The 12616-nt window shown below is 33.9% G+C and overlaps 1 protein-coding gene and 1 long non-coding RNA gene across 6 annotated transcripts in view; one reads left to right on the forward strand and one right to left on the reverse strand.

The window, feature by feature from the left end:
* LOC143237895 (uncharacterized) overlaps positions 1–12616 on the reverse strand; it is a 199689-nt gene that overhangs the window by 95735 nt on the left and 91338 nt on the right. The gene's annotated exons all lie outside the window — the stretch shown is intronic.
* LOC143237893 (uncharacterized) overlaps positions 1–12616 on the forward strand; it is an 89488-nt gene that overhangs the window by 54276 nt on the left and 22596 nt on the right. For all 4 annotated transcript variants that reach the window (XR_013020316.1, XM_076477609.1, XM_076477608.1 and 1 more), the window contains exon 5: positions 4651–4733. Coding sequence is in view for 3 of the 4 variants with exons in the window: in XM_076477609.1 (XP_076333724.1) it covers positions 4651–4733 (83 nt within the window). In the remaining variant the exon portion in view is untranslated. The remainder of the gene's footprint in view (positions 1–4650; positions 4734–12616) is intronic.

The raw sequence follows: 12616 nt of genomic DNA on the forward strand, positions 1-12616 counted from the left end.
AGAAAGAAGGGAAAACCACGTGATCAATTAAAATCTGCGCTCTTGGTTGAAAGTAAAGACGTAACTCCAGTGGGATCCAATCCACATCAAACAAAGCAAGAAGAGACCGGAAATTGGGGACCATTATCACGAAGAAGGAAAGCAGGCGAGAAAAGCTTCCAGCCAAAGAAGGACACATCAGGCAGTGAGAGAGATAACAACTCATGTAGGCTGCTTATACATATGTATGTAGTAGGAAAGTAGTCGTAACTACCATTACACAGATCGGGATGGAACATCCATGATCACATTATCTTGCTATTGTCTCGTTATTAAAAGCTTTGAACGGACATTCGAAGATCAAAGTTTGTCTGACTCGCTATAGAAGATAAATGATCTTTTACTCAATAGTAAATGATTGCAACGTTTTTGTTCTAGAGTTGTAGAATTGCTGGTTAGACTTTCTTTAAACGTCACCATAATGAATAAAGTTCACGATCAAAACATTTGTAACAGAACGATTGGCTTCTAAATAAATATCAAAACGTGATCTAGTACTGAGTAATGTGAAATAATTATTTCTTCTACTCTTCCATTTTATTTTATTGGATTAACGAACTACTCAAATTCGTTATAATTTTTTAGAGACGCACCATTAAACGATGGAACAAATTATTTTCTTCAACTACAAAATCTTTAACAAATTCACTTTTTCATTTACAAAAACTTAAACAAGTTCACTTCGTCAGTCACAAAAATTTGGACAAATCTCCTTCTTCAGTCACAAAAACTTGAATAAAGTCACTTCTTCAGTCATAATATCTTGAACAAATTCACTTCTTCAGTCACAAAAACTTGAACAGATTCACTTCTTCAGTCACAAAAATTTGGACAAATTTATTTCTTCAGTGACAAAAACTTGGCCCGGCATGGCCAAGCGTGTTAACGCGTGTGACTCGTAATCTGAGGGTCGCGGGTTCGCATCCCTGTCGCGCCAAACATGCTCGCCCTTTCATCCGTGGGGGCGTTATAATGTGACGGTCAATCCCACTATTCGTTGGTAAAAGAGTAGCTCAAGAGTTGGCGGTGGGTTGTGATGACTAGCTGCCTTCCCTCTAGTCTTACACTCCTAAATTAGGGACGGCTAGCACAGATAGCCCTCGAGTAGCTTTGTGCGAAATTCAAAAAAAAAAACAAACAAACACAAAAACTTGAACAGATTCGCTTTGTCTGTCACAAAAATTTGGACAAATTTCCTTCCTCAGTCACAAAATCTTGAACAAATTAACTTCTTCAGTCAAAAAAATTTGGACAAATTTCCTTCTTCAATCACAGAAACTTGAACAAATTCCCTTCTTCAGTGACAAAAACTTGAACAGATTCACTTTTGAGTTATAAAAATTTGGACAAATTTCCTTCTTCAGTTACAGAAACTTGAACAAATTCACATTTTCAGTCACAAAAACTTGAATAAAGTCACTTCTTCAGTCACAAAAAGTTGGACAAACTCACTTCTCCAGTCACAAAAAATTGGACAAATTTACTTTTTCAGTCACAAAAACTTTTACAAATTCACTTCTTCAGTCACAAAGTTCACTTCTTCAGTCACAAAGTTCACTTCTTCAGTCACAGAAACTCAGTAAATTGAATTTTAAAATACATATATTTATAAATCATTCAGAAAACCTTGGCCATGCATACCATACACACGATTAAAAAGAGATACATCTTAATTTATAAAAGTAATTGTTCACAATCAGATGGAGATATAATTATTCGATTTATTTCAAATTCAAACAGATTCTCATTTCACTAAATTATAGATATTATATATATAAATTTAATCTACTTTCTCTACCAGACACAGTCATTAAGAGGTAGCAGCTTTGGAAAACTCATGAGAATGTTTTTTGTTCCCAGTACTGAAACCAGGTTAGGATTTATCTACATGTACTGTTCTGATACGAGGGATATTCTTATACTGAAATTGTAACAGGAACGATTAACTTGCACCTTTGGTCTTAAAACTAGGAATAAATTATTATCATTCTTATGCTGAAATCAAAGTATGACTAACTTGCACCTCAGGTCCTGACACAAGAATTAACTTATTATTATAATGAAATCTGAGTATAATTAATTTCCACCTCCTGTTCCGACACTAGGGTAAATCCGTCACTATTTTTTTATAGTTTTAATCAGAAACTAAATACAAAAAGTGACTAGTAAATTAAAAATTAGGAATGGCATGGTCAAGCGGGTTAAGGCGGCTTGTGACTCGTAATCTGAGGGTCTCGGGTTCGCATCCCCGTCGCGCCAAACATGCTCGCCCTTTCAGCCGTGGGGGTGTTATAATGTGACGTTGGTAAAAGAGTAGCCCAAGAGTTGGCGGTGGGTGGTGATGACTAGCTGCCTTCCCTCTAGTCTTACATTGCTAAATTAAGGACGGCTAGCACAGATAGCCCTCGAGTAGCTTTGTGCGAAATTCAAAATCAAACAAATTAATAATTAGTCTCCTAGAAGGTCTATTAGAACCACCGTTATATAATGAACTTTTTATTTTAATGTTAAATTAAGTTAACTTAGGTTGATATGTATAAACCACGTCGATCACTATTCGCAGTAATTCCTCTAAACGAATAATACTCAAACAGTTGTTCCTATTAATTGGCATTAAAATATGTAAATGTTAAATATCTATTTTATTATTATTACTTTATAATCAAACTGTGCTACACTACATAGAATATAAATAAAACTCTATTGAGTTATCAATATATATAATTTACTGTTAATGATATTTTCGGCCGTAATCCCAATAATCTCTTGCAAGGTTCAACTAGTGTACGACCCTTCAACGATATACAGAGCTCCGAAGGCAAAATATCCTCACAATATATCTTTTTCACTAATAAAACACTAGAAATAAATAAATATGTTTCGCACTTTTAACACTACTATTAATGAAATTAACATTAAAGAAACAATAGAATATAACTTATATGAAAGCATATCAAAATATTTACTTACTTCAAGTACTATTATCGATTATTTGTCCATAAGAAAATACTAAACAATGCGACTTATGAAAACATGTAACATTCCCACATTACATTGATATCAATTACAAGAACGTGAAGTTGGTGTCTTCAGATTGTCATAGAAAAGTACTCAAAAATATATTTTTATAAGACGTACCTTGTAAACAATAAAATATTACAAATGTCCATAAATAAATCCAGAAAAGTTCCTTAGGCCTTGTAATATAGACTGTTAAAGTTGTAAAATTCTAGGTTGGGCTTGGCATTGTCAGGTGGTTAAGGCACGCGATTCATAATCTGAACTGTGTTCAAATCTCACTCACACCAAACATGCTCGCCCTATCAGTCGTGGTGGCGTTATAATGTGACGGTCAATCTCACTATTCAGTGGTAAAAGAGTATCCCAAGAGTTGGCGGTGGGTGGTGATGTCTAGTTGCCTTCCCTCCAGTCTTACACTGCTAAATTAAGGACGGCTAGCTCGAAATTAAAAAACAAACAAACTTCTAGGTTTAAATAATCGATCTTTCTTATAATAAACCCATAAAACTTACTATTGCCTGATAAAATAATGTGTTCTGAAAAATAACATTTTATTGTACTAAAATACTACTGAACAATGAAATGTAATGTGGAACTTCTGGTATTCTTGGGAGAAAGTAGACTATCTTGTATACAGTTAATCTGGCTTTTTTTTTACGCTCGTTATACTATAGTTTATTAATCTAACGTTTTATTAGTAACAACTTAACGTCTGCGTGTTACTAACTTGACGTTAAGATCAAATAGAACATATGGTTGAACGAACATTTATGAAACCAACCAGTAACGTTATCGACTTTATCTCTATACGTTTTCCCCTGTCTCTATTCACAAACTTGAAAGACGAAACTGTCATTACATCGCTTCTGTTGTCTGTGTAGCTTGGACGTTTCCGGACAGCACTCACTTGACCACAGTGGTTGTCAAGACCATGTCTCTCGATAACTGACACTCCTCGCCAGTACACAATAGTCATACTAGATCACGTCGAGGGCAGGACGGACATTTGCTGACCCCTGCTGTCCATCATATTCCCTTACGTTTTTGGTATTAAGTGAAAAAATAAGCGAGATGTATAAGAAAGGAATATAATATTGAATGAGATAAGAATAGATGTAGAAAATGACTTCTTATGATGAAAAATAAAAATTATATACCTCTAATATAGTTCAGTACAAGTTTATTTCTTTCTTTCATTGTCTGTATAAACATATATCGTTTATTTACCCTTTACTCACAACCAGAAAATCGTTTAAATGTTAAATGTTATTTAATCAGCATTTCAGTGCAAATGTGCATGTATGGAATTTATAGATATGTACATACATGTATGTGCCTGAGTGATATAGCATTCTTTCTAAATCCAGCTATAACTAAATCTCGTCACGATTTAAAGTTGGGATGTTTATCGTTGTGATTGAGATATATATCTATTAAAAAGGAATACTTCAATTACAGTTTTCGTAGATTCTAACTGTTGAATACATAACAAAAAATATACACCTGTAAATGAATCTGCGGTAATTTTAGGGAAAACACGGATATTTTCTTTATATCGTTTTACCAATCGTAATTTTTTTTTTTTTACAGGTAGTACAACACCAGGAGGACAGAAAACTGATGCTAACCAGTATCTATCTTCATTCACGCATACGGTAATAGTTTACACAAAGGTACAGTTACATATATATAGCTTAAAGAGTTACAGAAGTACAAGTACTGTAATAAACATAATTCCATTTTGAAAAGTTGACAACATTGCTTACTGTATTACACTATTTATATACATGGCTGAACCTTTTAAATAATACAATAAGGAACAAGGTTTTAATATTTGAATAATAGAAAAAATCAGTCTTGAGGAATGTGGTCGTAATATCTGTAGATGAAAGTATTGCTACGATTGAGTCAGTCTTGAGGTATGTGGTCGTAATATCTGTAGATGAAAGTATTGCTGTGATTGGGTCAGTCTTCAGCAAGTGCTATATACTAACGACCTGATACCCTATTCTTAGAAAGTGCAACGCTAGAAATGATCTGACACTACCTTTATTTAGTTTTAATGTTATTACATTCTACAAACTAGTTGAAGTTTGTACTGGAAAAACATTAATCCCATAACTAACAAATGGTACACATACACTGGAAACTTGAACCTTAACAAGTTAATAAATGTTTGCAAACATAATTTTCGTGTTTATATCGCTGAACTAAAGTTCGTGTTTTGTAGAAAATGTAACGTTGCTAAAGTAACCGCTTAAGATCTTACTTGGTAACAACAGACTTGTTCCAGTAAGAAAACCCACACAGAGTGGAGCAGTTTCCGCGCTTCCACCGTTAAAGCTAACAGCCATTATGTCATACTGAGCAAGAGAATTAATAAAGCTGTGGTGAGTTCTATAAGTTGATGTACCGACTGTACCCTTATCAGCATTTCCATGGTGACAACGTCCTTATCGGGCTCATCTCGATTAATCCCCCGTTTCAGAAGACCAAATCTCCTATCAGGCACGCTCTGCTTTTGCTGGCGCAGTAACCCCGCGTGTGGTATATATATAATCGTTCCATGTTTATAATGATGTTCCATGAAATTTGATGATACACACCGGATATCTTTGGGTATTTCTTAACCTGGTTCGATCTGTTAGTTTGTATCTGAGCGCATAAACATATTGTTCAGATAAAACTGTCCTGTTATTTCACACAGCGATTCGAAACAAACAATAACAATTTTGTTAAAATGCATGTAAACGTTACACAATGTTTTGTTGTTTTTTTGTTTTTTTATCAACAGAATATAAAAAGTAAACTTTCAAGGAAATAGACAATACTTTGATTTATAGAACGTCATAAAATTATGTAACATCATTTATTCGGAATTTTATTTGTTTTTGTTTTGTTTTGAATTTCACGCAAAGCTACACGAGGGCTATTTGCGCTAGCCGTCCCTAATTTAACAGTGTAAGGCTAGATGGAAAGCAGCTAGTCATCATCACCCACCTCCAATTCTTGGGCTACTCTTTTACCAACAAATAGTGGGATTGACCGTCACATTATAACGCCCCCACGGCTTAAAGGGCGAATATATTTGGTGTGACGGGGATTCGAATGCGCGATCCTCAGATTACGAGTCGAATGCCTTAACCACCTGGCCAAGCCGGGCCTTAATTTTATATGTACCATATATGAAAATCATAGGTTTGTGTTGTACATAAAATCATGTTTATTTTCGAAATATGCTTTTCTGAGAAATAAGATGTTTACTGTTTTTTACATTTTTACATTTTATATGTTTGTTGTAAAACAAGCACAAAGTTGCACAATGAGCCACCTATGCTACAACCATCACAGGTATCGAAACCCGGTTTTTAGCGGTGTAAGTTTTCATGAAAAGTGCATTTTAAAAATATCGCACAACTAAAACATACATAAATAAATAATTCACAGAGAAACTAACTACTTTTGGAAACCAGTGTCAAAAATAAGAAAACTACATAAAAACTGAACATCATGCGTATATTAAACATATGCATGTGGAGCAATTAAAACCCACGCATTGAAAGCAAATAGTACTGACATGCAGTGCGGTTCGTAGGATACAAGCTTCAGTACATGAGGATCTAGATGATGAATGGGATACTAATTAAGAAACAATAAGCTACACAAAATCTATTGGTTCAGTTGTCTCGCAGTCTTTCATGGACCACTTGCTTGCTTTCCGCAGTCTTAAAATTGGGTGCCCAGTGGTCTATAACTCGCCCTTGGTAGACTATTGTGACCACAGTCGGGGGCTGACAGATTGGACTATCCAAAAGAGGAGACCCTGCTAGACAAAAGCCTGAAAAAAGGTTCCCTAGTAAGGTTCCTTTTGTTTCGATGGTAAAACAGTTTTGAAATGAAGATTCCCCCGTTCTCGATCAGTGGTCTAAAACAATGATGTTGTACCTGGTTCTTGATACGATGCAAGCAAAGAAAACGATGGCTGGGTAACCATCGTCAAACCAACTTTGTGGCGTAACTAATGGATTCCGAGAAGGAAACCGGATGATTTAATTAAGGAAATTCTTAACACTACACATAAATATCTCAAAACTGTTTATCAGAGTCATTCTTCTTACCCCTTTTTAGCAGCGCCATCTATTTATTACAGTATAAACATAGTTTTAAATTAGTTATAACTAGATATAATTTATAAGTATATACGCAACTAAACAATATATTTCCCTATTTCCAAATCTATTTTCTCCTTTTTTACGAAACGCAACTAACATGGCTTCAAATAAATTAGTTTTCGAATAATTCAGTTTGACTTATTTTCAAAATTGAACTAACTAAAGTTGAACAAGTTGTACTAAATCTTAGTTGTGTTAATATAAATGAAATCCTAGTTATATTAGGGTAAATGTTCTGAGGGACAAAGTTAACTCTACGTATAAACATAACTATCATTGTCCTCATCTCTATTGGATTGATATATTTACTTTTCGAGATGTATTTGTTCACTAATACAATCGTAGACACTGGTAAACCCAACGTTCCAGTTTTATCATTACTACGTTCATTTTGACATAATAAAAAGAAATTTGTTTTGGACTGTTAAATATAATTAATATTTAATAATTGATGATATTAATCGATCAATGTCGAAGAAGGTTTAAATTTATGATTAGATATGTTACATTTAGAGCGATCTAAAAACTTTGGATATTCGTGTGTTTCACAGCAATAATGATTGAAACTAGATAAATCACAAATCAATATAAAAGTCTCAGCTGGTTGAGATTAAGTTCCTTAAGTGATTTTAATCATTTAATCTTTCTAAATTCTTGACAATTAAAACATTTTCAGGTTTTCGGATGATAATGGGTTTTTAACGTATAATATTGACTGTTCAGCTTGTTTTTTTAAAGTAAGAGTCATATTTATTTACATGGCTTTTGGTCGGAATTAGCATCTACATCCTGTCTTGGTTTATGTAATACATCTTGTGGACCGTCCCGGCATGGCCAGGTGGATAAGACGTTCGACTCGTAATTTGAGGGTTGTGGGTTTGAGTCCCCATCACACCAAACATGTTCGCCCTTTCAGCTGTGGGGCGTTATAATTTGACGGTCAATTCCACTATTCGTTGGTAAAAGAGTAGCCCAAGAGTTGGTTATGGGTGGTGATGACTATCTGCCTTCCCTTTAGTCTTACAGTGCTAAATTAGGGACGGCTAGCGCATATATCCCTCCTGTAGTTTTGCGCGAAATTCAAAACAAACAAACAAACAAACCTTGTAGGCTTCTCGTCCTTTACGTATAGCAATTTTACATATTTCCCAACATTTTAAGCCTGACCTTTGTTAACTCTAAAGCAGTAGACAGACGCAAGGAGATATCTTATGGTTGTGCAAACACTAGTTACAGCATCGGTCTAAAAGACACTTCAAAATTTTCTTTACTATTCTTTGGTTGCTAGAAGTGGTCGTTTACAACTCTGAATTAGATAGCTATAAGTTGTCATGTACAAACATAAATCTATATAGATCCAGATCAGTACTCAACATCAGCGTTGCGAGAGGGGAAATTTTACACTTAATCCGTGACCGTTGGAAATAAAGTTCCCAAAACAAGAACAATCTCAAATATATCTTTGTTCATGCTAGTGTTAACCACACACTACCACAGTGTTTATTGTATCCTTGTAATACAATTTTTCATCAAACATCCAATTAAAAACAATATTACCTTAACGTAGTTTACTTGTTCAACACAAGATACCATTCATATTATATAGTGCATCAAACAAACCTAAAGAACGATTTAAATACATTACGATAACCATAGATTTACATTTACGCGAAAGCAACTTTTCCATATCAAACATTTCAAGAACCTTGATAATTTCTATTAATTTAATTGTTATCATAAATATCAGAGCTAGTTTTAAATTTACAGTTAAACTTTAGAAAAATCATATTTAATATAAATTCTTTCCATTTAAAAGACCTCGCTTTTTGTTCTATGATAAATAATCTTTCGGCTTTACTTTCTGTCATTAGAAAAAAATCTTATTTTATTTTTCACTTGTGTACGAAACAAGTTATATTTTCGGCTAGAGATGTTATGCAGGTAAATTAGCTCCTCAGTAACGGGAGGTACGACAGGATTTAAGAGGTAGTTTGTGCAGTTGATTAAGAAAAAGGATGGTTGGGGATCGTCGTATAGCTCAACAATGTAAATGTTTTGAAACTGTTTTGGTTAATATTCAACAGTAAACCCAGACATTTGTTTTTCAAATAAAAATAATATCTATTCAATTTATTTCGTTTGCTGTGTTCTAGTTCTACATGTACAATTAATAATTGGATCAGCTTTGTTTATTAAAACCTGTGTATATTCTTGAAATATTACAAACTCTCAAAACATGAAAAGCTTTGACTAGTACTTTTATATAAATATTCGAGAAGATAACCTGTAGCATGAAGATCTAATCATACAAAGGAAACTAAGAAAAAGGAGTTACCACATTGTTCAAATCAACTGGACCTACCAATGGACCCAGGAAACTTCCATGCAAGGTGCACCAGATGGAATTACGTTACTGCAAATTAACACCAACTGGAAAATTTTGGATTAATAAACCAATATATCTGTTCAAAGTGGTGATGTCCTTTTCTGGCCTATGTATGAATGGTGAAAGTTGTTTAGATTTTCTTGGTCAAGTTTAGAAGAGCAAGGTGGAAAAGGAAGTTTAATATGATGAAGATTGAGCAGTATTCTAGTAGATGACAAGAACTATCAAACTTTGTCATTTTGCACAAAAGAAAAGTGATTTTTCCAACCACATACATCAAACAACAATGTTGCAGCGCTAGTTTCCGGAAATAAAGTTAGGTAAATCTAAGCACTATCACAAAGGGATATTCAGCAGCGATTGAGGTGCCTGGTACGGAGTCTTGACATTGTATGATTATTCTTGAGTGATTTGATAAAATGTAAACCTGAACAACTTATGACCAAGGAACGGATAACTCAAACAACGTGTGCTTATACGGATGATTACTGGTCAACAAATTAATTAACACTGTTATGTTTGAACTGCAATGTCGTTATTACACGACAAATAAATCATGACATAAAAGTGAGGTATCAATAACAACCTCTCCCCTTCTGAATCTCATTTCTCTGATACTTTCACTAGAATAGATATGTAACTTTTTTTGCCTACAAGGAGAATACTTTTTGATGATAACATTATAAAAATACTCCAAATTGAATCATTACAGTATCACGTATAAGTCTGAAATTTCTAATCCCTTTTGTTTTTTCAAGTTATCCAGTATAAGGTAATGATCCAGAAAACCATGTAAGAACTTTTTACACAATAAGACGCAACAGGACTTATTTATTTGCTTGTCGTTAAGTACAATTACACAATCGGCTATCTGGTCTCTTCTGATCGCGGGTATCGAAGCAAGATTTTTTAGCATTTTAAACTTTAAGACTTGCCGCTGAGCTGTCTGTGGAGGGATAACTTGGAAAAGAGTGTACATAATATAAACTCAGTCAAAAGGACCCTTATAACCCTTCTGCAGCAGCTGGTCTCTGAAACTATCTAGTTAGAGAAATGCGTTGATTATTGGTAACTACTAATACCATAGTTGCTTATACACCAGCCAGAACGGCAGTCACACTTACATTTCGATGTCCAGTAAACACAGCCACGTACCAAACAGCTTCAAAACACCAAATCTGAACCCAAAAGTAATCACTGAGCACAAATGAAAGAAGAATTGTCTGTGAGAATGTCTTAATTTATGACAATGGTTTATCAAGATTAGTGTGTCTGGAGCTCCTAAAACATTGCTTATAGTAATCATTTGACATACTATTTCTGACGAACGACCACCACAAAAGCACTGACTTTACATGTGGCTTGGATTAATATCTATCATCGGCTTTATATCTGATATTGAAAGTTTTTACTATCACAACAGTGGCAAGGAACACGAATAAATGTGAAGCTGGGACAAGCTTTAAGTAGAATAAGTCATCATGTTCTTGTCATAAACTTCTTGCTTTAATAATGTAAAAGAATCTTATCTGGGTTTGTTAGTGGATGAAGATGTTGGAACAACCCTCGTGTTGTGAAGTGTGTTTATTAACAATGAATACAGATGTATTAAAATTCGTTAGAGTTTTGATAAACTATCTTGTCACTTGGTAATCAATTTATCAATTTAAGTTGTGCAGAATTTGATTCGCCTGAGAAAGTACAAGATAAGTTTATCATTGTGAGAAATATAGTTGCCGACTAGAATTGTTTAGGTGTTCAGCTAAGTTTAAAAGTTACATCTGATGATAAAGATTGAACGGTTAATAGATACCAGTGTTACTATATTTCAGAAAATAACAAAACTATGATTTTAGGTCATTCTTGAACAGTCTGAACGTCATATGTTCCTTTCAAAACTTAGAAACTTTGAAGAGTTAAATGTTAGTATTCTACCACATGGATTGATAGACAGAAGTTTCGACTAAGGCAAAATTAAGTTTAGACAATGTCCTGTTGTTTTATCCTTGTAATGGATTTTCCTGGCCTTCAGCTAGATAAATAGCAAAGAACGCATTGATTGTTGGTAGTACTTAATACAATTAAAGGATGAACAGATTCCTATTCACTGCTGAATGCTGGTATCTAATGCAAAACGTGACAGATGAAACCAACGTGTCAACTTAATCAAAGCTAAATTGTTTGAAAGACATCTGGTTAATTAACTACTCGTCATGGTAAATAAAAAGAAGACAACTCTGACCTCTCTTAGTTAGCTGGGTTGGCTAAAATGTTAATTCAGACAAAAAAAATTGTTAAAAGTGGTAGTTGAAACACCTAAATAAAATACTTGAACCAACATCTTGAAAAACTGTTTATATGCAGTAGAATTAAACACCCCCACTGAAGAAGCAATAAACCCTTCCTATGACAAGAATGATTAAGATCACATGGAACTACAGATGAAGAAAAGCGTTCTTCATGTGACTAGTTAGTTCCTCCTGGATTTTGAATGAGAAATGTGATGACGAGAAACCCATTTGACGTAAAAATGTATCTCAGGACAGGTTTTATCAAAATAAAGCAGAGAACAACGTTTCGACTTTCTTAGATCACCTTCTGATTAACAAAGAGAGAGTTTGTAACTAACCGTTACAAATAGAATTGTTTTTCAAATTGTCTTCTTTCTGGTAATTATTTTCCGTTGTTTTGTTGATGTTTTCAAAATGTGTAGAATAGAAAAACAACCACTAGAAAAAAAACAACTTCAACAACAATTTTAACGACAACCAACAATTTATCTTTCTAGAACTGAAAACATATATTTCCCCGAAACACCTCATAACAGTATCTTAAACAACTTTTCAAAAAATTTTCACGCAAAACCATTCACAGAAAATAAAACTAAAAAACAATCTCACACGAAAATATATTATTTTTATAAACAACCTGAAATAAGACAACAATATCAAAATTCTAATAGCAGATAAAGGCAATGCTATACTTGTAATGAACACAA

The sequence above is a fragment of the Tachypleus tridentatus genome, chromosome 13 (assembly GCF_004210375.1).
Source record: "Tachypleus tridentatus isolate NWPU-2018 chromosome 13, ASM421037v1, whole genome shotgun sequence".
Lineage (NCBI taxonomy): Eukaryota > Metazoa > Arthropoda > Merostomata > Xiphosura > Limulidae > Tachypleus > Tachypleus tridentatus.